The 27,128-nt window shown below is 45.9% G+C and overlaps 1 protein-coding gene across 1 annotated transcript; it reads right to left on the reverse strand.

Moving 5' to 3' along the window:
- Positions 1–564: 564 nt before the first annotated feature.
- IGSF9 (immunoglobulin superfamily member 9) lies at positions 565–26,742 on the reverse strand. Its single transcript, XM_081340429.1, has 21 exons — positions 26,273–26,742; positions 22,372–22,719; positions 21,732–21,926; positions 16,764–16,916; positions 14,006–14,157; positions 13,575–13,692; positions 12,544–12,685; positions 11,884–12,029; positions 10,704–10,846; positions 10,471–10,611; positions 9,467–9,583; positions 9,016–9,166; positions 8,050–8,173; positions 7,237–7,481; positions 6,268–6,518; positions 5,674–5,758; positions 4,991–5,161; positions 4,296–4,341; positions 2,781–4,172; positions 1,523–1,668; positions 565–1,101 (listed from the first exon to the last, which is right to left on the reverse strand). Exons 2-21 carry the CDS (start codon positions 22,427–22,429, stop codon positions 869–871), a joined length of 4,209 nt encoding a protein of 1,402 aa, XP_081196555.1. The 5' UTR covers positions 22,430–22,719; positions 26,273–26,742; the 3' UTR covers positions 565–868.
- Between the last annotated feature and the right edge of the window lie 386 nt (positions 26,743–27,128).

The raw sequence follows: 27,128 nt of genomic DNA on the forward strand, positions 1-27,128 counted from the left end.
TTGTTATCGTGTTCCCCCCCCCACACACACACCTAGTCCTTCTTAATAATTCTCAATTTGGGATTTAAGAATGGGGAAAAGGAATAAGAAACAGCACATCCACCCTGAGTTTGGGGATTTGGCCCACAGTCCTTGGAGGCAATGTAGCTTTGGTCTTCATTACAACTCCCGTCAATGCTGAGCACTAGCCACTACTGAATTAGGGCTGGGGGATGGTGTGTGTGTGTCTGTGTCTGTGTGTGTGTCAGATCTGCTCCACTCGTTTTATTCCCCTCTTTTTCCCTTGTCTGCCTCCAAACAAGCCCGCAGACCTGTTCTCAAGTTACTTGAACGCCTTCAATGACCCAGCTCCACCTTTTTTTTTGCAAACCAGCTCTTAACGTATATGCTATTTCATGTTTAAGAATTTGCAAGATGCCAACCTTTGGTAAAATGTCTTTTTTTTTGTCCCTTTCAGCAAAGCCCCGTTTTACCAAACATCCCACCACCCGCTTCTTCTGATCTAGAATTCTGCTGGAAATAAATCTGGCGTGTGCGTTCATACACACAAAAGACACCCACAAGGGTGGTGTCAAAATGTATTTTTCTTCCTGCCTGGATAAAACACTCAAGATTTGGGGAGAAACTTGCAGAAAATAAAAAATAAAAAAATTGTAAGCCGCCCTGAGTCTTCGGAGAAGGGCGGGATATAAATGGAATTAAAATAAAAAAAAATTATCTTGGGAAGTCTCAAGGTTCCAAAGCAGTTCTCCTGCATGCCTCTAGAGGGCAGAGTTAGCATTCAAGTTGTCCCAAAGCTTCCCTCTTGTGGACAGAGGGTAAACTGCACCACTCCCAAAATCCCAGGGAGTTTTTTGTTTTTTTTTGTTTAGAATAAGGTGGCTTGCTCAAATCGCTCATCCTTTCTGCTGGAGTCCATCTTCTGCCGCCGTTGCTGAATCATTTCTCGCCGATGGCGATAAGCGAGGAATTCTTTGCGCAGGGCGGCACAACGCTCTTCCGGGCTGGCCAAGGGCAACGGAGAGCTGGACCCATCCAAGGTGCCGACCGACTGGGAATTAGAAGGGGACGTTCTGCTGGGTTCGGCTGAACCTCTGAAGCCTGCAAAGGGGAGGCAGAGGAAGACATGGGTTCAAATCACAATGACACCCCCCCCCCACTCTGTCTGGGGAAAGGGGAATGGGATTAATTTGCTGTGCTGCCATGGTTCCGACAGAGAGAGACGAATAAAGCAGAACTCCCGAGGCTTGGAAATTAATTAATTTATTTAATAATAAAAAATAATAATTAATAAATCTAATCATCCTCATCCTGTGCTGTGTGCACTGGGCAGTAGTTTCCAGCGGTTTTGATCGTTTGCAGCAGCTTCGGCAATCGTCCCAAGGGACATTAATAATCTTAAAATCTCCCTGAAGTATTTGGAACAAATCTTAATACATACATTTAATAAATAAAATCCCATTTGGAATACTCTTTCCTACAAGCCGGGGGTGGGCGGGGGATGTGGTGTGTGTTTGCTTACTCTGTTTCTCCAACTCCTGGGCCGCGATGGTAGAAATGGGCCTTTTGGGGTCTCCACTCCGATAAACCTGCAAGGCGTCCAGTAACTCCGATTCCAGAGCGAACTCTGAGTCCCATTCGTAGTTCTCGTCCACAGACGTATTCCTCCTGGAAGAGATTTAAGGGAGTTAAGGCAGAAGGGTGAGAAAAGTGCAAATAAAAAGAGATGGGATGTCGTGGCAATTGTTATCAATACGAGCCACTGCTAAGCGCCCAGATTGCAATCCCAAGACTGTGGGATACTGTGATGGTTGTAAGTGCAAGTCACGTTTTTCGGTGCCGTTGTGTTTTTCGGGTGCTAAACGAACGGTCGTAAATCCAGGCCAATCTGCCGAACAAAATTTGGCGGCCCTTAAAGTGTTCCAATTAAAACAGGGCTCTTCAAACTTGGCCACTTTTAAGACTTGTGGACTTCAACTCCCAGAATTCCTCAGCCAGCCAGAGTTGAAGTCCACAAGTCTTAAAGCGGCCAAGTTTGAAGAGCCCCGAATTACAGGGAACATCCCCACCTGGTGGACACATTGGGAAATAGCAGCTTCCCGTACATCTGTGGCACGGTCAAAGCAATTCCCCTATCAAGATTTTTTTTTATTAAAGAGTTTTACAAAAACAAAATTTTATAATATATCCCCAAATCCCCCCCACCCCAAACCCGCCCACTTCCCCCCCCCCCACTTCCCAGAGCTAAATACAGGATTATAGTTATAATAATCATATTCTAAATAAAAATTATGCATAATATACAATTAACCAAATTCATAATGTGCTTTAACTCCCCTTTAACATAACTACATACAAAGTACCAATAACAATATCCCACTAAAATCTACTCATAAGCTAAATGGAACTTTTTAGTCCCATATTTGCTCTGAATATAATCTATCCATCTCCTCCAAACTGAAATATATCTTTCCTGTGAATGATCTTTCAAATAAGCAGAAATCTTAAGACATTTCTGCAAGATTCGAAACTTTAAACACCCATTCTTCTATAGTAGGCAAACTATCCTTCTTCCAATATTGTCCCACCAGTAATCCCTATCAAGATTTGGGATAAACAAAGCTGCTTTTTTTTCTTTTCCCCATTCCCAAGGCCCTCAACGCCCCCCCCAAACTCAACCAGGCCACTTTCAGCATTTGAGTCGATCTGTCTAGGACGGATTCTTACAAAATGCTCAGCCTCACGAGACACACAGACACACACACGGGATTCGACCTCACCTTTTCTCCAACACAGCAACTATGCTCTCCTTTGTGGATCTGCTCTCTTCTCCCGCGGAGCTGCTTTGGCAACTGGCCGCTTCTCCGAAGGGGGAACTGAGGTAGCTGCCCGCCACGGAGGTGGCCAACGAAGGCGGTCTTAAGAAAGACGCGCTGCCCCGTCCGCTGCTTTGGCTGGTCAAGCTGCCCCTCAGGAATTTCTCCGAGGGGAGGACTTGGGGGAAATTGGCAGGGGGGGACTTGTGTTTCTCGGGGGGCAGCTCGGACAAAGGAAGGGCCAGGCAGGAGACCTCTGCCTGGGGGCAATCCGGAAGGGGCTGGGAGGCTGGTGAGGAGGAGGAGGAGGAAGAGGAGGAGGAGGAGGAGGAGAGCGTCCATAAACATCCTTGGTCCTTCGACGGTGGGCTCTCGGTCCTGGAACACAGGTACAGTGGGCAAGCCAGGGACCCTGGCAAAGGGGTCTTTGCTGGACCCGTATCGGGATCCGGAAGTCGGAGGAAGGAAGTTTCCATGAGCTGATCCTGAACGAAGCTCGAATCGGGCTTCATGTCCATGTAGATCGGGCCAGCTGGCCTGTCCTGATCTGGCACAAAAGGCCGCCCGGGGCTGCCCAGAAGGCCAGGCGTGTGGCGGACGGTCTCCGGCGAGGGTCCGTCTTCCTTCTCATTCTCCTCCGGAGGCCAGTCGCCATCCACGTTCATCTCTTTGAAGAAGGGCAAACTCAGATACTGGAGAATCCCGCTCTGAGCAGAACTGCTCGCCCTGGCCTGGACTCTGGGTGACGTCGACTCTGACGTACGGCGAGGCGAGGAGGAGGAAGAGGAGGAGGAGGAGGACGGAGACAACGCCACGCTGTCCGGGAGCCACTGGGTATCCTGGGTAGCGCCGTACGGCGTGGCGGCCACCGGGCTGATGCTGACGATACACAAGGGCTCGGCTTCCTCCATCAGGCTGCTGCTGCTGTAGTCGAAGTAGCGGCCTTGGCGGTGGCCGGAAGCCTTGGCTTCCTGCTGGGCCTGGCCGGCGTTCTTGGGCCTCAAATGGACACTCTGGTGCCACGCGGAGTCCGTGGGAGGAGAGAAGAGTTGGAGATAGGGCCCCGGTGGGCCCTCGCCGTTCTCCAGGTGGTGTTCTTGCGACTCGTCCTCGCTCTGGACCACAAAGCGGCCGTCGGGACCTCGGGAGATGCGTTCAAGTGGAAGCAGCTGGTCCACCTGACTCTCGTAGGGGACGTAGTTGGTGCTGTTCATGGCGTGGCCACCAGAGAGACGGAGACTGAGGTTGCGGCCAGCTTTCTCGTCCCAGAAGAGGGTCCGGCGAAGACTTTGGTAGGGAGACCCCTGAAGCTTCAGCTTCATAATGCTGTCCGGACTAGCTGTACCTGTTGAATGCCTGTTGGGGGAAGAGATACATATAGGCTGCTTTACTAACCGTAGTGCAGGGAAGAGCAACAAAGATGATCAGGGGCCTGGAGGCTAAAACGGACAAAACGCATCGCGCAACGGTGCAACTTACTGTGTAGACAGAAGCTTCTTGGTGGAGGAAAACACAATGGGTAGATCTGGAAGGTCACGGAGAACACAAAAGGGGAAATTAGACACAAAACCAGGCAATGAATGAACCAACCTGGCAACAGGAAGGACCACTGCCACACCGCAACCTGCGACCAGACACACACCTCTGGACTTGGGAGTTCCCAGATCCCTCAAGGCCCAGCCTAGCCCACCTCACAGGATTGTTGTTGGGGGGAAAATGGGAGGAAGAAGCAATACCCTGTGTGTTTGCTGTGTTGATATATTTATAAAAAATAATAAAGGCACGATTTAAAAAAAGCAAAAAATTGAAAAGAAAATCATCGCATTCCATTTTTTTTTAAAAAAATAATAATTCAAATTTATACTAGGTATAAAACGCAGTCAGCGTGCCCGGCTGAGGAATTCTGGGAGTTGAAGTCCACAAGTCATAAAAGGGCCAAGTTTGAAGACCCCCCTGATCTCGACTCTCTGCCCACCAAAAATTTTCGTTTCGACCGAAGAAGTTACTTGGATGAGTAACAAAAACCTCTCGGTTTTAATAAACATCGGTCCGGTTGGAAGGGTTTAACCTTTTTATTTTGTTTTTTTAAAAAAGGTATCTTTCTCCCGTACCGCTGCCACTTTTGTTATCACGCCACTATGGCGCTTTTTGGGGTGGGGTGGGGTGGGCCTTACCTTGCCTGCGTTTGCGGAGACGGGCTGCTCTCCGCCGGTTCATGACGCAGGCTGCCATGGTGCTAAAAATGACAGCCGTGCTCAGGAAGCAGACACCCCCAATCACGCCAGCCAGCACAGGCTGGGGTAGCATGTCGGGAAGCTGGGTGCGGGACGGGTACACCTCCATTCCTGTGAAGACCGAAGCAAAACAAGAGCAATTAAAGATGTGGTTCAGATGCTAAGTCATGTCTGACTCTCCACGACCCCGTGGACCACAGCAGAAGGCTCCTGTCCTCCACCATCTCCGAGTTTGCCCAAATTCATCTTCATTGTGTCAGTGAGACTATCTAACCATCTCCCCTTCTCCATCTGCCTTCCATCTTTCACGACCGTTATTTCCCTGAAAATAAGACTGGGTCTTCTATTAATTTTTGCTCCAAAAGACACGTTAGGGCTTATATTTGGGGAAAAAAGAATAGAATAGAACAGAATAGAATAGAATACAACAGAATCTTTATTCAGAATAGAATAGAATCTTTATTCAGAATAGAATAGAATAGAATCTTTATTCAGAATAGAATAGAATAGAATAACATAGTTTTAGTCTTAGCCCCCAAAGACAATTTAAACCGGGTGAATCACATCCTTGGCTGGCAAAAGGATTAACTATCCCATCATATGCCACAAATCTTGGGACTTACCTGTGGTTGAAACATTCACCACATTGCTGGGATAACTGATGTGGCTACCGGCAAAAGCCGTCAGGCGGAACTCATAGAATGTATCCTGTGTTGGAAGGGGGAAAGAATTAGCAGATGTACCTTAGGTTCGCCCACCAAAATGGACACTATGTCACCATGATGAGATGGGTGGACTTCAACTCCCAGCATTCCCCAGCCACCATTCTTTAAGATGGGTGGACTTCAACTCCCAGCATTCCCTAGACAGCATTTTTTAAGATGGGTGGATTTCAATTCCCAGCATTCCCTAGCCAGCATTCTTTAAGATGTGTGGACATTAACTCCCAGAATTCCCTAGCCACCATTCTTTAAGATGGGTGGACTTCAATTCCCAGCATTCCCCAGCCAGCATTAAGATGGGTGGACTTCAATTCCCAAGCCAGCATTCTTTAAGATGGGTGGACGTCAATTCCCAGCATTCCCCAGCCAGCCACAGGAATTCTGGGAGTTGAAGTCCACACGTCTTCAAGTTGCTAAATAATACACTTGCAAACCCCACCCTCGGGCTGAGGATTCTCCAAGGGCTGGCAAAGCTAGAACTGGCATCAAACGCACCTTGATGAGTCCTGGCACCAGGAAGTGGGTCTCGGAGCTGGGAATGGATCCACTCAGCACCTCCCACTTTCCCTGATTCTGGCGCAGCTCCAGCGAATATCCGGTCAAGGCTGAAGGATCGTGGAGTGGAGGTTCCCACAGAAGGAGGACCCCCCGCGTGGTCTCGTTGGATCTCAGGAACTGGGGTGGGGGAAGGAAGACCAAGGAGGCAGTGGTGGAAAGGATGGGGGGCACAGTCTGAATTGGGACCGCTGAAAAAGGAAGAAAGGGGGGGGGACTGCCTTGAGGAAGAATGCAGATTGCTTTGATCTTCTTAAATCTTCCTCCTCGACTGACTCTTGCAAACTTTACTTTAAAAGTAAAATACAGGTAGCCCTCGACTTACAACCATTGGTTTAGGGACCGTTCAAAGTTACAACAGCATTGGAGATTGGACAACCATTTGTCTGAAATGGAATAGGTTTCCTGCCTGTGCAGAGGGTTGGACTAGAAGACCTCCAGGGCCCCTTTATTCTATTCTATTTTAAATTCTAATTCTATTATTCTATTCTATTCTATTCTATTCTATTCTATTCTATTCTATTCTATTTCTAATTCTAATTCTAATTCTATTCTATGCTATTCTATTCTAATTCTATTCCATTCCATTCTAATTCTGTTCTATTCTCTATTCTCTTCTATTATTCTATTCTTATTCTGCTCTATTCTATTCTCTATTTTCTTCTACTATTTTATTCTTATTCTACTCTACTCTATTCTATTTATTCTCTTGTATGCTATGCTATGCTACGCTATTCTATATTCTACTTCACTCCACTTTCTTTTCTATTCCATTCCATTGTCCATTCCATTAACTGCTGTTCTAAATTGAGGTGAATATAGGTGGTCACCTATATTCCTGGATGGCCTCTTTCTTAACCTGGTCAGCCTTGGAGGTCTGGCAGTTATCTATCCTTGGGCTATACTGACCAGAAACCTGAGGATCGGAATCGAGAAACACCGTCTCCCGTCCCGAGAAAAGCGGCAACCGCTTCTCACCCAGAGGCGTGATGGAGACGATTTCGCTGAACGGACCACTGCCGAGTTTGTTCTGGGCCAAGACGCTGAACTGATAGCTCGTATCTGGCTGCAGGTTCTCCACCAGGATGTGGGAAGCCCCCACGGGCACCGGTAAAGAGGCCCAGTCGTGGTGGGGCCGGTTCAGGCGTCTCAATCTACGATTAAAACCACGTGTCAAGGTAATGATTTAGAAGCTAACTCAAACTTGTATAATCTGAGATGAAAGATGCAGTGTTAGGAATGACTCAGCAGGGGTCTGTATCCCTTTAAGAGCTTGAGTATAAAAGGAAAGGCCTTGCTGGAGTCTTTCTCTCTCGTTCATTTCCTGCTGTAATTGCTGTGTGTTGGGAGTTGGCTGTATTACCACGTGTATGCATTTTGTTCCTTGTGTATATTGGTAGATAGTGTAATATAAACCACCATTTAACACAAACCACGCTTGACTGCATTTACTCCTGGGTTACCTCAGCGCAATAAGACTGTGCGTGCTCTGACACAACGTGTGTTAAAAAAAAACCGAACAAACATGGAGGCAACAGAATGCGAGCTTTAAAACAGAGGGGCGAATTTCTTAGCCTCCCCCCCTGGAAAGAAAGCAGAAATGCAGACGAATTTGTGGATGAAACATCCGGAAAGTATTTTAAATTTTGACAGAAAGAGAGGGGGGGGGGAAGGGAAATAGAATAGGTGAGAAGCCCCCAAAGGGTGGGCCCAAAGACTTACATTGGGGTGTACCAGATGCTGAATCTTTGAAAATAACCTCCATCAAACCCTGGTTCCCAGGTAACATTAACTGCTTGTCGTAAGGGCCACACGGAGACGTTGACCACAGCGTGGGGGCTGGTACCTGATTTTTTTCCGGCGGCGGCGGGCGGGGAGGGGAGAAAGAAAAGGAGCTGCATTAGTTTAACTGGATTCAGTGGACAGACAATAAATAAAGAGATTTAAGGACGATCAAAAGAAGAGATTTTGCCAGACAGAATTTGGGGTATGAAATAACAGGTAGTTCTTGACTTACAACCATTCGTTCAGTGACTGTTTGAAGATACAACAGGGGAAAAAAAGGACTTATAAAAAGGGACCGTGTAAAAAAAAAAGATGTTGAGACGCTAGCAAGAGTGCAGAGAAGAGCAACAAAGATGATCAGGGGACTGAGTAAAACATATAAGGAACAGTTGCTGGAATTGGGTATGTCTAGTTCAGGGGTAGGCAACCTTGGCTCTTTTATGACTTGTGGATTTCAACTCCCATGCTGGCTCAGGAATTCTGGGAGTTGAAGTCCACGAGTCATAAAAGAGCCAAGGTTGCCTACCCCTGGTCTAGTTTAATGAAGAGAAGGGCGAGGGGGGACATGATAGCAGTGTTCCAATATCTCAGGGAGTGCCCCAAAGAAGAGGGAGTCAAGCTGTTCTCCAAAGCACCTGAAAGCAGGAGAAGAAGCAACGGATGGAAACTAGTCAAGGAGAGAAGCAACCTGGAACCAAGGAGAACATTCCTGACAGTGAGAACAATTCACCAGTGGAACCACCTGCCTCCAGAAGCTGTGAATGCTCCAACACTGGAAGCTTTTAAGAAGAGACTGGACAACCATTTGTCTGAAATGGTATAGGGTTTCCTGCCTGAGCAGGGGGTTGGACTAGATGACCTCCAAGGTCCCTTCCAACTTTATTATTATTATTATTTACTCACCTAACACGTAGACAGTGGTGGTGGCACTAACCCTGGCCACACCATTATTGGCGGCACATTCCCACAAGCCGTGCTGTTCCTTCGTCAGCGGCCGCAGGATCAGGCTGCTGTTCGTGTCCATCTGCCCGTTGACCAGGCTCTTGCTGCCCACCTGTGCGGCAGGAAAACCCATCAAACCGGTCATCTTACGTGCAGCAAGCAATCCTCAATTAACAACCCTAATTGTGGACCGGCAACTGTGCCGCTCTACCAAGCGGTCGTTAAGTGAAAAGCCGAGCGACGTTCTTTATTTTTATTTTCACATTTTTTTCTACCCCGCTTTGGGAGCGGGAGGCCTGCAGGGCAGGTTGGCATGCAAACGGCAGTCTTAAAAGGTTAACTTTTTTTTTTTAATGCATCTACTCAATCTGTCGGGATATGCTCCACTTTGTGCAAAACGGCTGGGACTCACTTTTGTCCAAGAGATGATGGGTATGGGGTCTCCCTGAGCCACGCACGGAATTAGCAGCTCCCGACCCACTTCCTGGAAATATTCCTCTTTGGGCCGAAGGGTGAACGTGGGAGGATCCTGAAAAATAGAATGCCGCAGGAAAAAAAACACAACACCACTGCTTAACAGAGTTGGAAGGGACCTTGGAGGTCATCTAGTCCAACCCCCTGCTCAGGCAGGAAGCCCTATACCATTTCAGGCAAATGGCTGTCCAGTCTCTTCTTAAAAACCTCCAGTGTTGGAGCATTCACCACCTCTGGAGGCAGGTTGTTCCACTGGTTAATTGTTCTAACTGTCAGGAAATTCCTCCTTAGTTCTAGGTTGCTTCTCTCCTTGGTTAGTTTCCATCTGTTGCTTCTTGTTCTGCCTTTGGGTGCTTTGGAGAATAGCTTGACGCCCTCTTCTTTGGGGCAGCCCCTCAGATATTGAAACCCTGCTGTCATGTTCCCCCCCCACCGTCCTTCTCTTCATTAAACTAGACCTACCCAATTCCAGCAATTGTTCCTTATATGTTTTGGCCTCCAGCCCCCTGATCATCTTTGTTGCTCTTCTCTGGACTCTTTCTAGAGTCTCCACATCTTTTTTTACATCGTGGCGAGCAAAACTGGAGGCAGCATTCCACGTGTGGCCTTTATCAAGCACTACTAGCGCTTCACGTGAAGAGAACAGCAGCCTAAAACCGCCAATGAAAGGCGAAGCCAGAGTTGAAACCAACCCACCTTAAGTCAACCAGGGCCTCTTGGTTGCCTCAAAAGATGCTTTTTCAAAAAAAAAGCAACTGGATTGTGTTTTGCTTTTCACGGTCACCGTCCAAGTTGCCTTTGGAACAAGCAACCCATCTTAAAAGTTGCCAAGCTGGAGTGACCTAGGAGCTACGCATCTCTGCCAGCATTGCATGAGACAAGAGATACCTGGAACGTTTTGCTGAGAGCTCATTTTGTCGTGCCCTCCAATTTCTTACTCACTCTGAGGAGGACCCGCGTGGGTGCTGAAGTGCCCGCCGTTCCAAAACTGTTGTAGGGGGTACAAGCGTACACGCCCAGGGCATCGTCGTTGCTGGTGGCAATGAGAATTGTCCCGTCGGCTTTCAGAGACCAGCCTGGGAACTACAGGAAGGGAGAACGCAGGGAGTCAGGAAAAACGATGGGATAAAAACCAAGCTGGGGCAGGGGCTGCCTCAACCTCCCCAAAACGTTACCTTGCCAACCTCCAGCGGCTGCCCATCCTTGATCCAGCTGACGGAGAGCAGTGGGGGGTGGGCTCTGCTGGGGCAGCGGATTGTGCCTTGCATGCCGATCGGCAGAAAGGTCTCTGGAGGCATCTTAGCCACTTGAGCTGGATCTGTCAGATGGAGGACAGCCTGGTGTCAACGGTGGGGTTGTGAGATCTGTGCACTGGGGAGGGAAGCTAGAAGAACTAGGTGGTAGCAAAGGAGGGCATGAGATTGCGAGATCCTTGGGACTAGGATTTTGAGGTCAAGGGGTTCACCAAGAAGCTAGAAAGGAATTGGGTGTTAGCAAAGGAGGGCTTGGGGTTGTGAGATCCTTGGGACTAGGATTTTGAGGTCAAGGGGTTCACCAAGAAGCTAGAAAGGAATTGGGTGGTAGCAAGAGGGGGCATGAGATTGCGAGATCCTTGGGACTAGGATTGTGAGGTCAAGGGGTGGACCAAGAAGCTAGAAAGGAATTGGGTGTTAGCAAAGGAGGGCTTGGGGTTGTGAGATCCTTCGGACTAGGATTTTGAGGTCAAGGGGTTCACCAAGAAGCTAGAAAGGAATTGGGTGTTAGCAAAGGAGGGCTTAGGGTTGTGAGATCCTTGGGACTATGATTTTGAGGTCAAGGGGTTCACCAAGAAGCTAGAAAGGAATTGGGTGGTAGCAAAGGGCATGAGATTGCGAGATCCTTGGGACTAGGATTTTGAGGTCAAGGGGTGGACCAAGAAGGTAGAAAGGAATTGGGTGGTAGCAAAGGAGGGCTTAGGGTTGTGAGATCCTTGGGACTAGGATTGTGAGGTCAAGGGGTGGACCAAGAAGCTAGAAAGGAATTGGGTGTTAGCAAAGGAGGGCTTGGGGTTGTGAGATCCTTGGGACTAGGATTTTGAGGTCAAGGGGTTCACCAAGAAGCTAGAAAGGAATTGGGTGTTAGCAAAGGAGGGCTTGGGGTTGTGAGATCCTTGGGACTAGGATTGTGAGGTCAAGGGGTTCACCACGAAGCTAGAAAGGAATTGGGTGTTAGCAAAGGAGGGCTTGGGGTTGTGAGATCCTTGGGACTAGGATTGTGAGGTCAAAGGGTGGACCACGAAGCTAGAAAAGAATGAGGTCCAGGTAAGGCGATTTGGTGGCAGAAATTAAATCAAGAGGTGAATTAAGCAGCCCTTACACAGAACCGTAAGGAAGGCCGAAGCGGAAGGCGATTTCCTCAGCCCGTTGCTGGGGGTGCAGGTATATTTTCCCGAATCCTCCGGGGTCGTTTTCTCGACCAAGAGGCTTCCATCCACCAGGATTTGAATCCGTGACCGGAGATGGCTGGAGATCAGGAAGGAAAGAGGAGTCAAATGAAGTTGCACGAAGAGACAGCTCTGTTCTCATCCTAGATCAGCGGTCTCCGAACCTGGCGACTTTCAAGACTGATGATGGATTTCAACTTTCAGAGTTCAGGATGCTGGCTGGGGAATTCTGGGAGTTGAAGTCCACAGGCCTTAAAAGTTGCCGAGTTTGGACATCCCATTTTGACAACTGGCTCACGCTTTATGACGGATTCAGTGTTCCCGGGAACACGCGATTTCCCCCCTTTGTGACCTTCCGACAAGCGGATTCGCTTAGCAACCGTCGGGCCAATTTTAACAAGACCCAGTGATTCGCTTAACAACGGTAGCCAGAGAGGTCGTAAAATGGGGGCAAAACTCACTTCGCCAACGTTTCGCTTAGCAACAGATATTCTGGGCTCAGTCGTGGCCGTTAAGGCGAGGACTACGAGGACTTTCTGCCACCAGAGATAAAAACTTGGAGGGATTCTTCTTTCTTCGTACCCTCTCCATACCTGAGGTGGAAGACGTTGGTGCCCCCATGGAACCAGCTGTAGGTGAGGTTGGCAGGGTAGGCTTCCGCTTGGCAAGCGAAAAAGGCATTTTGGCTGAGGTTCACAACGACATCTTTGGGAGGAACCACAATCACCGGTGGCCCTGGCAAAACACAAGAGACAGAAAAGTGAATTTCTGCAGAAACATATGTGAATTCTTGTTAAGTCGAGGACCACCTGTGTATGTGTTTGGGTCTTTTCAGCTGGGAAGATGTGGTTTTGTGTGTGTGAGAGACTCTTACTACAATTTTGGAGACCATCTACACCTTTATGACTGCATGGTCGAGTGACAGGAAATTCCCCCTCTCGCTGTCGTCGTCACTTGAGGACTACCAGGCTGAGAATTTTTAAGTGGGGTTTTTATTTTTAGGGATGATTTAATTTTTTTTAATTGTTTTTAATTTTTGTATTGATTTGGTTTTAACTACCCTGTAAACCGCCCTGAGTCCTTCGGGAAAGGGCGGTATATAAATCCAATAAAATAAATAAATAAAATAAATACGGTTTGAAGAAGTCATAAAGGAATCTGGCCTGAGGGTGGCATTGTGAACTCTGCTGGGGTACAGGGGTTGGACTTGAGGACCTCTTAATATCCCTTCCGACTCCATGATCCCTCTTCCGGTTAATTACCCTATTTCCCCCAAAAGAAGACCAGGTTTTATATTAATTTTTGCTCCAAAAGACGCATTAGGGCTGATTTTTGCGGGATGTCGTATTTTTCCCATGTACAACAACAATCTACATTTATTCAAAATAAATAATGTCAATGTTATTTATTTATATTTAATTATATATTATTATTTTATAATTCAGTAAGCCTGTTGTGTGTTGCAACAGGAGTACTAAACGCGTCTGGCTGACGATCGTAACTGGGGGTAGAGCTTATATTACGAGCATCCTGGAAAAAAAATCATGCTAGGCTGGGCTTATTTTCCGGGTAGGTCTTATGTTTGAGGAAATACGGTAGCCCCTCTAGGCCAGAAAGGACTTACCTTGGATTAGGAGGCGGGTTGTGTGAATGATCGTGCCTTCTTGATTGCTGGCATGGCAAGTGTACAGCCCAGCACAGGTCCGTTCAACTTTAGCAATAAAGAGAGTCCCATTTTTCACCTGGAAAACGAAAATAAAAAATGGGTATGTTGCTAAAGACAAGCCAATCTTTAGGACGCTCTGATTTAACACCACCCTCTGATTTAACGGATCTCCATTTAACGGATTTTGGGTGCAGCAGGTCAAGTACACACACCCAGGCACACTTAACCACTTGCTTAGCAATGGGAAGTCTGGCCCCAACTGTGCTTGTTTGAAGTTTTTCTAAACTGCCGCCAAGGATCTACCTTTTTGTATTTAACGGACCTTTCTTTTCACGTAGGCTGTTAAATCCAGGTTTTACTGCAACAGGCACCCACAGGAAACAAAATACCTGCATTTCTTTCCCATTTTCAATGCTTTGGCTTCCTCTCTTCCAAGAGACCAAGGGTGGTGGGTTGCCAGTGGCCGAACAGGAGAGGGTCACAGACTTTTGGTCCTGGACCTCGATGAAAGCTGGCGGGGTCTTCTGGAAAACGGGGGGAGCTGCAAGACGGATGGAGAAAAGCACAGATGATTCCCACATGCCGTTCTTTCATTTCTCTCTCCCTCTCTCTCACTTGCTCCTATCTCCACCCTGTGCTGTTTGTGGTGAGGTTTTAACAGCCAGGATAAATCCCAAATTTTGGGGTTTAACATTCACTTGGAACAGACTTTATCACGGCTGCTAAAACCTCACAACAAACAGCATGACTTTCCACATAAATGCCGAGTGTTTTACTTAAGCTCTGCTACTACGATCCGCACGGCAGTAAAACACCACACCACAACACCAATACGATGCAGGTGAATCCTAGACTTACGACAGATCGCATTTACGACCGTTTGCAGGGCTCTGTGGTCAAGTGGCCATTCTTTAGGCGGTTTCCCCCGCTGTAACTTTCAAGTGTCACTAAATGATCCGTTGTTAAGACGAGGACTACTGCACTGTAGTTAACAGGACCTTCCCATTATGACAAGATGGTTGAGACCAGCAAATCTGGTTAAAACTCGATCCTTAAGCTTCCTGGCTTAACCAAAAAGTTCAGATTGATCTACCTCATGGTTTGTGAGGATGATTATAAAAACCAGGAACTCTTTTGACAATCGTTTGGTTACTATTTTCATTCAGATGTTCCATATTTGGCGAGGTTTCTGGAGAAAACATGGGCAGTTTGATTTGTTGGGAGCATGCAGGGAGGGGACACAAGCCTTATGGGTCTGTTGGTTCTAACCCTGTAGCTGTGTGTGTCTCTGTGTGAGTATATGACAGTCACAACCTTTGCTTAAGTCCCCCTTTGACCAGCATTTAAATTCAGTTTTAGCGAAACTGGTCAAAGTCAACAGCCTATGTGAGATACTCTTTGTTGAAGATTTTAATCCACGGCTCCCTGGGTGGGGATTCCCCCCCCCCAACTCCCCAATTCAAGGCTGGTCATTCACAGAGCAACGATTAGCCAGGAAGGAGATTACAACGAGGTTTAGCAAAGCAGCACCAATGAGAACCGGATTAGGTTCAAAGCACGTCTAGAAGGAGGTCAACAATCAGCTAAGAAAGAACGGCATTCGTAGGGCAAGAAATCCTTGGGTCAAAATGCGTGTGGGCGTAGGATGGTCACAATCTGGTCTGCTTTGAAAGGGGAAAAGAGTCACATTTTTTTTTGCAAAGGGAAGGAAAAAAAAATAAAATGGGTAAAATTGTCCAAAAAGCAGGCCACCAATGATGAGAGGCAGTTTTGTCTGCCTGCTTGCCCTCTGCAAAATTCTGTATAAAAGCGCCTCCGATGTTAGAAACAGTATCGTGATAAAATGTAAAGACTATTCTAAGTCCTCCCTCAAAATTAGACACACAGACGCTTCCGAACAATTTTGCAACCCCAGAAAATGAATCTGGTCACGTGGAATTTCGGTAATCAGCTCTGATCGAAGTAGACTGCCCAGGGAATTTAACTTCCTTTTTTTTTAATTAAAGAGTTTTACAAAAACAAAATTTTACAATATATCCCCAAATCCCCCCCACCCCAAGCCCGCCCACTTCCCCCCTACTTCCCAGAGCTAAATACAGGATTATAGTTATAATAATCATATTCTAAATAAAAATTATGCATAATATACAATTAACCAAATTCATAATGTGCTTTAACTCCCCTTTAACATAACTACATACAAAGTACCAATAACAATATCCCACTAAAATCTACTCATAAGCTAAATGGAACTTTTTAGTCCCATATTTGTTCTGAATATAATCTATCCATCTCCTCCAAACTGAAATATATCTTTCCTGTGAATAATCTTTCAAGTAAGCAGAAATCTTAGACATTTCTGCAAGATTCGAAACTTTAAGCACCCATTGTTCCATAGTAGGCAAAATATCCTTCTTCCAATATTGTCCCACCAGTAACCGTGCTGCTGTTATCATATTCAACATCAAATTGGTTTCTTTAACATCACAATCTACAACAATACCCAATAAAAACAATTGCGGAGAAAACTTTATTTTGCTTCCGAACAATTTTGCAACCCCAGAAAATGAATCTAGTCACGTGGAATTTCGGTAATCAGCTCTGATCGAAGTAGACTGCCCTGATCTGGCAAGATGTAATGTCAGAATAGGATAGGATAGAACAGAACAGAAATACAGATTAGAAGAGAACAGACCAGATATACAGAATAGAAGAGAAAATGAATAGAGAAAATGAATAGAATAAAAAACGAATAAACAGAAATACAGAATAGAATAAAACAGATATACAGAAGAGAAAAGAAGAGAAAATGAATAGAATAGAAAATGAATAGAGTTGTGCTTTAAATTGTAAGCCGCCCTGAGTCTTCGGAGAAGGGCGGGATATAAATGGGATTAAAAAAATAATACAGAAGAGAAATGAATAGAATAGAAAATGAATAGAGTAGAACAAAAATACAGAATAGAAAATGAATAGAATAGAATAGGCATAGAGTAGAGTAGAATAAAATAACAGTTGGAAGGGACCTTGGAGGTCTTCTAGTCCAACCCCCTCTTGAACAGAACCGTGGTTCTACTGAATTTTTTCCACTTACTGTCCGAACCCAGACAGACCATGCTCAGAAGGGAAAGGGCATCCAAAGCTTACAATTGACAATCAGGTGGATCCAGGTGCCATTCTGGAACTCATCATCGTTGTTGGGGCGGTTGAGGAACAGCACCCGGCATTCGTACCAGCCCTGATCCTCGGCACGCAGTCGGTCGATCTGCAGAGAGGCCCCAGCTTGGATCCGTACCCGACCTGCATTGCAATAGGAGAAAAGACAACCATTTTGTTAATTAAAAGCTCCTATCGCCTCTCAGCCTCGTCTTTTATACAGTTAACCCTCGACTTATTTGAACAAGCCGGCCTGGTCTGATGGGTTTAGGGGTATTTTAATGTTATTGTATTAATGTATTGAATTGGGCTGTAATATTTAATATTATTAATTTTTATATGTTATATTTTATTGTATTGCCCTGTATACCGCCCTGAGTCCTTCGGGAGAAGGGCGGTATAGAAATTAAATTATTATTATTATTATTATCAGCTTTGGCAAGGCAGGATATGTGGAATATGTTTGTTTCTTTAAAGCTGCGTTTTTTCACTTCCAGCTCCCAGAATTCTTCAGCCAGGATGACTGGGGAATTCTGAGAGTTCAAAGTCCACCCGTCGTCCTCAAGCGATCAAGGTTGAGAAACTCTGCTTTGAAAGAATTCAAAATCAAAGCAGTAAATTTGGATGTAGGGCGAAGGGAGCAAGTTCTGTAAGCTTTCAGCTACCCTGATGAATTGTGGCCTGCTTTTGAGGGTGTGTGCACAGGCGATCAAGAACAAACAAACAGATACCGACGCATGCTTAATTTTATTCTATCTGCTTGCTGCCACCCAGTTTATCAAACACAACGCCTCTGTATATACAGTAGCCTGAGTTGCAAGGCAAAATTTAACATTCTTGTCTCTTTGCATGCTTATTCCTTTCGCTGGGAAACAAAGAAAGTGGACTAACTGTGATTTATTTCTAGTCCAGCCATGCAGGTTCACAGCACGGACATTATTAGCAAAATGTGAGGAGATTAATTGTATTGTATTCGTTTCCAGTTATGTGGTGGTTTTTTTCCCCTTGTTTTATTTTCTTACATTGTGTTTCTTAAGTGTCAAGTTTGCTCCTTTTTTATTTATTTTTCTTATATTAAGTGTCAAGCTTGCTCCTTTTTTATTTATTTTTCTTGCATTTGTTTCTTGTTATGTAGCAAGTTTGTTATATGGTGAAGTTTTTTTTTCCTTTTTTTAAAAAATGCCTTACACTATGCAGAATGACATGGTTTGAGTGGGTAGAATCATAGAGAAAGAAAGAAAGAAAGAAAGAAAGAAAGAAAGAAAGAAAGAAAGAAAGAAAGAAAGAAAGAAAGAAAGAAAGAAAGAAAGAAAGAAAAAAAGAAAAAAAGAAAGAAAGAAAGAAGGAAAGAAGAAAGGGGAAAGAAAGAAAGAAAGAAAGAAAGAAAGAAAGAAAGAAAGGAAGGAAGGAGAGGAGGGAGGGAAAGAGAAAGAAAGAAAGAAAGAAAGAAAGAAAGAAAGAAAGAAAGAAAGAAAGAAGAAAGAAAGAAAGGAAGGGGAAAGAAAGGAAGGAAGGAAGGAAGGAAGGAAGGAAGGAAGGAAGGAAGGGGGAAATAAGAAAGAAAGATGAAAAGGAAGGAAGATTTTAATAAAGCCTGAATCTACAACTAACTCAGTTTAGGATTTTCTCCTGATAAAGAAAAAAATCTGTAGATAGAAGCCAGACCTAAGCTATAATCTCCATTTTCTTGCTCTCTGCCGTTTCCCTTCCTTGCAAACCACCAGGTTGTCTGGCTTAATCAACCCCTCTTGCGGTCTAGATTTTGGCTTGGCCAAACCCAACTGGCAGATGTTTGAGAATGCAAAAAAAAAAAAGGCAGCCATAAATAAATAAATAAAGCAGGACCACTCCAGATAATCACAGGCAACCACCAGTCTGAGCAAGTCCGCCAGAGTTTACAATCCCGAGAAAGATTCCTATCCTCGGTTGTTAAGAAAAGGGTTCAAAAGGCTGGCCAGACAATTGGGCAGAGACGCCTCTTAAAATTCCTTGACCCGGGAAAAAAGGAAAGAGGGGGGAGGGGAAAGAGGGCGAGGGGGGGTAAAGAAGGGGGGGGAAGGCAAACAGCGGCCATTTGGGGCCACCGGAGAATGCTGGAAAATCCTTTTTTGTTGTTGTTGTTGTTGCAGAACCTATGAAATTTCCCAACTCATTTGAGAATCAGTTCCTGATTTTCCTGAAGAATGAAAAAAAAAAGGATAATCCAGCATTATCTGGGGAATTCTGGGAGCTGAAGTCCACAAGTCTTACAGCGACCAAGGTTGGGGACCCGTGCTGTAGTCTATAGTTTCAACAGCTGAACATTGTATGTGTGTGTGTGTGTGTGTGTGTGTGTGTGTGTGTGTATAGTCTAGTTTCAACAGCTGAACATTGTATGTGTGTGTGTGTGTGTGTGTGTGTGTATATATAGTCTATAGTTTCAACAGCTGAACATTGTATGTGTGTGTGTGTGTGTGTGTGTGTGTGTGTGTGTGTGTGTATATATATATGTATATATGTATGTATATGTATATGTATATAGCAAGGTCCATTCAAAAAGCCTTGACAAATACTTAAACATACATTTGCCTTGCCTTCCAGCTAATATAAGAGAGAAGGAACCCGTGGCTCAGGAGGTTAAAACACTGCCTGATATATAATCAGCCCGGGTTCGAATCTCAGATAAAGGGTATGACTAACTGATGAGAACATAAAGAGTTCGAAATGATCATCTTAGCCTCCCAAATTCTTTATTAGCAATTTGAATAATTTGCACAAATAATGAGCTGTCATAAGTTGACTAGTTCCTGTGGATAAGCCCTGAGCCGGGCCAAAACAGGAATGAAAGAGTTAATTAAGCCTTGACAAATACTTAAACATATATATATATATATATATATATATATATATATATATATATATATATATATATATATATATATATATATATATATATCCAGTTTTGTTGCATTGCCACACAGAACACTTGGGACCTTCCCCCTGGGATTACTGTCTTCCAAACTTGAAGCTGACTCTTTCACTGAGATACCCAACCTGGGCACTATCTTACTATTCAGATCGCCTCCAAGGAGGCTTATAACAGAATAACAAGAGTTGGAAAGGGACCTTGGAGGTCATCTAGTCCAAGCCCCTGCTCAGGCAGGAAACCCTAGACCATTTCAGACAAATGGCTGTTGAGTCTCTTCTTTTAAAACTTCCAGTGTCGGAGCACTGACGACGTCTGGTGGCGAGCTGTTCCACCGGTTAATTCTTCTCACTGTTAGGAAATGTCTCCTTAGTTCCAGGTTGCTTCTCTCCTTGATTAAGTTTCCATCCGTTGCTTCTCGTCCTGCCTTCGGGCGCTTTGGAGAACAGGTTGAAAACACCCCCCCCCCCGCCCTCTTCTCTGGGGCAGCCCCTCAAATATTGGAAAACTCTTATTGCATCACCTCTAATCCTCGTTTTCCTCAAATTATAAACAGGATAAACAGGAATTGAAGGGGGGGAAAGTGGCAGCTGCAGGCCTGACGGAAGACCAAAGAATATTTTGTATTTCTTTGGCTTGGCTTTCCCTACTTCTCCAAACAAACACACCCTGAAGCTCTAAATCAATCTTGCCATTGCTATCAATAAATACGGGCAAAGTTGCCAGCACCTGTCTGCAAACACAAACACACCCTCCTCCTGGGTGAGCCCAGTCCATTGTCTACATATTAAAAAGAGCCTTTACTCTCTTGGAAGACAGCCAGGATTTCTCAAATGTCGGGGTTATTGCAGCCTTAAAAAAACAGGACAAATCGAATCCGCAATCCACCCAATGGGATTAAAGATAGGATTTTTATTCATCAGCAGCGCTGCGCAATTAAAAGCACCCTTTGAATTATTTTAATGGAGGAGCCATATCGGAGGGCTCCTGAAATTACCCTACGGGCTTTGCCACTGGAAACAAGAGCCCCCCCCCCAGCGTGTTTGAACTTTGCTTCTTGCCCTCGAAATGAACTGACTAAATTGGTTTATGGCTAAATTTATGATGGGGCTCCAGAAACCCAGGAAGGGGACTCATTTGTTTCGCGAAAGGCGTGTGTTGCTAGGATCTCCGCAACCATTTCAACGGAATCAAAAGACATACAGAACATAGAATTACGGGCGATCCTTGACTTAAAAGAGTTTCTTTTAGAGACTGTTTCAGAAATGAACTGGGGGAATTAAATATCTTGCTTTTTTTTCTTATGGGCACAATGATGGGGCCAAGACACCGTTTCCACAAGGTGTCAAAGTTTAGATACAGGCTCAACTTACAGTCATTCATTCAGTGTCCATTTGAAGTTATAATGGCACTGAAAAAGTGCCATTTTTCACACCTGTGTCCAGGGGTCTTCAAACTTGGCCCTTTTATGGACTTGTGGACTTCAACTCCCAGAATTCCTCAGCCAGGAAGAGGAATTTTGGGAGTTGAAGTCCACAAGTCATAAAAGGGCCAGGTTTGAAGACCCCTGCTTATGACCGTTGCAGCATCCCCAGGGTCAAGGGATCAAAATTCAGACACCTGGCAACTGACTCCCATTTATGACGGTCACAGTGACCCGGGGTCACGTGATCCCCTTTTGTGACCTTCTGGCAAGCAGTGTCAATGGGGAAGCCAGATTCACTTAACAACCTTGATAAGAAAGGTCGTTAAAAACGGAGCAAAACTCACTTTAAAAAAATGTCTCGCTTAGCAACAGAAATTTTGGCCGAGGACTACCTGTAAGAGGGTTCGGAAGGGACCCTGGAGGTCTTCTAGTCCAACCCCCTGCGGAAGCAGGAAACCCTATAAAATTCCAGACAAATGGGGGTCCAAATCTAAAGGGATATTATTAAAAACCACACATTAAAACTATAAAACTAAAGGCTCAGACGCCACCAATTGCTGCGCCACCGATCCCAGACCAGGGGGAGGGGAAAGCTTTCCCGGTTGAACTTCTGCCACAAGTCACTCACCAACGTAGTCTGGATCCACACGGGGGGAATACAGCCCGAATTTGATGAAGATGGGGAGCAGGAAGCCAAACCGCACCCACTCGATGACGTAAAGAGGGGGACTCGCCTCGTCCGGCTTCAGCAAGTTGCAGCGCAAAAGGGCACCTTCCCCTTTGCGGCCGATCACCGTGCGAGGTTCTGCTTTGTTGTTACCTGCTGGAAGAAACATCGATAGAAAACACAAACCAGCCGCTTTCTGAGGCTTCCGTTTTTCTACCTCATTTTTTGGAAGCCCCCCCCCTTCCCGTGGACTTGCTTTTGGTTAAAATTCCCCCAAGTGGGAAAAAGAGGCTTCCGTTTTTCTACCTCATATTTGAAGGCCACCTTTTTAAATCAAGGGGGTCTCGAAATCCCTCAAAGGGGAAAAAAAGAGGCTTCTGTTTTTCTACCTCGTTTTTGAAGGCCAGCCTTTTAGATCAAGGCCGTATTGAAATTCCTCCGAGAGGAAAAGGCTTCTGTTTTAAGAATTATGTTACTAGAAAAAGACAGAGCTGAGAGGTCCCAAGCGGGCTGTGTCTTGACACCCCCCCCAAATTGTATTCTCAGTTTTGGCGGGGGTCCATGGGGGAATCCCCGCCCCCCATCTAGGAAACCCACTTACCTTCAGCAAGGCTGTTGCAGACCAGGGTAATGCAGGCAAAACTCAGCAACCAATTCATAGCACAGTTATCCAGGCCAAACACTGCGCAAGGACGACCGCTATACCAAGACACCCCCCCCGCAGCACAGGATATTTGGGGAGCAACCCCTTAGGGAAAAGGAAGAGGTTGCCAGCCCACAATCACACCCTTCCTTGTGCACCACGCGGCTGGCTTTTCAACACAGCCCTCCAGAGGCGCTTGCAAAGTGCGGGCTGGGGTGTCTCGCACCCGGGTCCAGCTTTTCATCTCCTGCAGATCCGTCTGCGCAACGCCGGCCTTGGTGAGAAATTTCTCCCTTCAGCATTGACCTGGTGGAGCAAAGTTTGCGAAAGGAAAGAATAAAACCCGAGAATCGTAAAACTTATTTCAGTTCCAAAGAAAACCCCACATAGGGGGGCAAGCTACATAAAAACAGCTATTTTGTCTTGTCTTTAAAAGACAGGCTATATAATTTCAAAGGGCTTCGGCCTTGGGATGTACTATTTCTACAATGGCTCTTAAAGCCAGGGACGTTCAATTTCGGCAACTTTTAAGAGCTGTGGTTGGCTGGGGAACTCTGGGAGTTGAAGTCCACAAGTCTTAACAAGTTGCCAAGGTTGGGAACCCCAGCCTGTCAGGTGGTGGCAAAAGGAGACGCTGAAACCGACGCGAATACCAGTCAGTTGCCAAGTGTCTGGACTTTGATCACAGGGCCGTGGGAATGCTGCAATGGTTGTAAGTGTGAAAACAACGGTCACAAGTCACCTTTTCAGGTGCAATTGTAGCTTCAAATGGTTGCTAAATGGTCAATGCTGCAATGGTTGTTAAGTGTGAAAACAATGGTCACAAGTCACCTTTTCAGGTGCAATTGTAGCTTCAAATGGTTGCTAAATGGTCAATGCTGCAATGGTTGTTAAGTGTGAAAACAATGGTCACAAGTCACCTTTTCAGGTGCAATTGTAGCTTCAAATGGTTGCTAAATGGTCAATGCTGCAATGGTTGTTAAGTGTGAAAACAATGGTCACAAGTCACCTTTTCAGGTGCAATTGTAGCTTCAAATGGTTGCTAAATGGTCAATGCTGCAATGGTTGTTAAGTGTGAAAACAATGGTCACAAGTCACCTTTTCAGGTGCAATTGTAGCTTCAAATGGTTGCTAAATGGTCAATGCTGCAATGGTTGTTAAGTGTGAAAACAATGGTCACAAGTCACCTTTTCAGGTGCAATTGTAGCTTCAAACGGTTGCTAAATGGTCAATAAGATGAGGACTTATCTTGGGCACCTTGTGGAAATGCAAACACACGTTTGGAACCAACCAGGTTAATGGTGGTGTCTTGGGATCGTCACTGTGTCCAGGAGAAAAAGCACTTATTTAATTGCCCCCCCCTTTATCTCCTTTTGTTCCGCTGTCCCTGTAGCAACCTCTATTTTGCCTTTAGTTAGACCAGTTTGAATCAAATTTTACTTCAAACTCCATTTCCGCTTCTAAAACAACAACAACAACAACAACCCACCAATTGCCTTTTTCCTGCCAAAGCTGGTCCGGCCTCCATCATTGGCTGCATCAATTTTAGAAAAACAAGGCAAATCGCAAGAGTTGTTTCTCTTCCTGTCTGCAATTCAGCTCAATTAAAAACAGGAGATAATGCCACTTTTTTTTTTAAATCTCTGCCACACACAAACTTCAAAGGATTTGGCCCGCTCTGCATTTTGTACCAGGAAAAAGTGCAAAAGTTTAGGACCATCTGGGGAAAAAAAAAAGATGCTCTGCATTTTGTACCAGGAAAAAGTGCAAAACTTTAGGACCAGCTGGGGGAAAAAAAAGATTTTATTCTCATTTTTTTTAAAAAAAAATATCGCTTTAAGAGAAGGCAGGCAATTCAGATTAAAAGTCCGCAGTTGAGTATCCAATAATAGGCTTCTTGAAAATTAGCAGAAATAAATCCTACTGTAAAATTGGACAGGCCTCTCTAAGCAGCTTAACCTGGCAAATGCTCCTGGCTGGTTTCATTTTATCCTCACAAGAACCCTGCGAGGTAGGTTAGGCTGAGAAATAAGTAATTGGCTTCAGGGTCAGTTGTAAAGTGAGCAGGCAAAATAAATAAATTTGCAAATTTTGCCAGCATTTTCTCGCACGTATTTCTCAAGGACCATCTTTCCCAGCAGCCTTTACAACTTAGAAGGAGCAAGAATTTTAATTTGTGATTTGCTAATTTCCCAATCTGATAAGAGTACCAAAGCAGATAGGTGTCTTTTGGTTAATTATTTTGTTTATTTTATCTGCTGCTGCTGGCGGTCAAGATCAAATATCCCATGCGATTTTTCTCGCCATTAAAGCGAATTCCCTTCGGAAAAAGATGTGTCTGAATTTTAGTTATTCTACCTGCAGGCTTACAAGGAACAGATACGGGCATTTTTCAAAACAAAAGAAAAAAAAAGAACATTGTTTCAGAAGAAAGAGAATTTACTCCGGCAGGCAGACCACATTGCTGTAAAATAAACCCACCAACCCGTCCATTAAATCCAAAACCTGATTTAGTAATTTTCTCCCTTCTCTACATCTTTTGTTTTTTGACCAGTTCATCAACTTGGATGGAGAAAAAGGAAGAAAAAAAAATGAGACATCTGTCTTAGGGGCAAAAAAAGAGACCAAAAAGGTCTTTCTTAAACACTTAATTTTATTTCTCCAATTTCTTTAGCGGTCCAAACTCTAACAAAGCGATTCAATGAAGTCATTTTATTCCCTACAAATTGTACCCCACTTTTCTTTTAAGGAGGAACCCCAACCAGCACCAACAGCCCCCCCCCTGCCCACAAAATGCAATATAATTCTGTTCCTACCACGCCATCCATTCTGGCTGTGACAAACAGCAGGGTGAAAATGTCGTGTCTCTTTTCAAATTAAAAGGACAAAACTTCCGCTTCCTTGGAATCAATTTCCCAGTGCAAAAAAGGTATTTTAAGTTTTGCTTTCCAGAGCAGCGATTCCCCCAAAATCAGGATTTATTTTTTCCCCCCTCCCCTCAACCTCTCCTAGCCTTTTTTGCCTAGGAGATTTTAAATCTAGGAGGAAGCAAATCAGAAGACTGCCAGGCTGGAGCTGGGGATGGGAATTGTAGTCCAAGGTTCCCTGGCTGGAGGGAGAGAATATGAGAGTTCTGGAAGGGCTCAATTCACACAACCTGTTTTAACCCTAACCCCAAAAGGCCCAATCTTGTGCATTGGCGCAAGATGTGCCAACTTGGGCATAACACGATGGCTAAAAAGGCTTTTATATTGATGATTTTACGGCCCTTGTCAACAGCACAACAGTCGCTACATTTAATAATAAACACATTTAATAAACAAACAAAACAGGCTGTAAAAGGCAGAAAGCGGAGAATTGCAAGAAGGGGGTTCAATGCGTTTGTGTGAACAGAGCTACTGGATGCTCCCGACTCTCTCTCTCACAATTGGGGCTACCCACTTCTCGGCTGCTCCGTGGGAAATGAACCCACCCAGGCGTCCGGCTAAGCGGCCAGCAAGCACTTCCTAGGCCGGGGAAGCATTTCAAGAGACTGGTCCTCAGTGAGGCGGACGCCACGATCCTTCCTTCAAAAGGAAAAATCCCGGATTTTCTGCTTCTTTGTGTGTCTCCCCACCCCACCCCACCCCACCCCCGACTAATCCTCGGTGGGATGCGCCACAGAAACCCGGGTTTTAGCCCAGCACGGGTTCAGAACAACCCTCACCCTGCCCCCCGGCCGAAAGCTCATGCAAACATGGGAGTTTCGTTGCATAACCCGGTTCACACGACCACCCACTCCGCGAAGCGCACCGGGATCCGGAATCGCAGGATCCGGATCCCAAGGGGGGGGGAAGAACCGGACCGTCCGGGATCTTACCTGCTTGCCTCCGCCGGGAGATGCTGACTCCCGGCCAGGGCTCTCGGTCCGGTCCGGACAGGCACCGGTCTGAAGCTGCCGCCGCCGCCGCCATGCGCGGCTCTGCAAAGCGCTGCTAGGCTAACTTTGCGCGCCGGGCGCTTTGCAACGCGGCGCCCGCGGGCGCGCGGCGCGGCGCTCTTTCCGCTGCGTGCAATTTACTCCGCGGCTGCTCCGAAGCGCAAAGGCAACCCCCCCCCCCTTTTTTTTCTTTTTTCTTTTTTACATCTGCCCCCGCGCATCCGGATTCGGAGCCACTTCGCTTCCCCGGGGATGTGTGGAAACCCCGTCCCGGAGCGCTTGTCCGGGGGAAACTTCCCACACAATGGAGGGGCGGGGGCTTTGCTCCGCTGCCCCCCCCTACCCCAGCCTCTTGGTTGCCAGGGCAACCGCCAATCGCCTGCCCGAAAGCCCTTCCTGCGCCTTCCAAACGCGCCAATCGCCGGGAGGCAAAGGCAGGACCGGGGGGGGGCTTTAAAGGGGGGGAGAGGGAAAGGGAAAGGGGCGTGGCTTGGCACTGGGGGGGAGGGGAGAGAGAGAGAGGATTTATTTTTGCAAAGGTGTCTGGGATATGTAGTTTTTCCTCCTTTCCCTCCCCCACCCCCTCCAGGGAGAAACTCTGGAGGGGTTCCACTAAAAAAAAAATCAGGCTTTTTTCTCAACTTTGGGCAAGGGTGGACTTCAATTCCCAGCATTCCCCACAGCCGGCACGTGGGAACGGAAGCCAATTGGGGTGTGGAAAGTTGCGTCCGCCGGGGAATGCTGGGGAACTTGGAAGAGCCCACCCAAACCTGGAAACAAATGGCTGAGCTTGCAA

The sequence above is a fragment of the Vipera berus genome (genome assembly GCF_964194415.1).
Source record: "Vipera berus genome assembly, chromosome: 16".
NCBI classification, from domain to species: Eukaryota; Metazoa; Chordata; class Lepidosauria; order Squamata; family Viperidae; genus Vipera; species Vipera berus.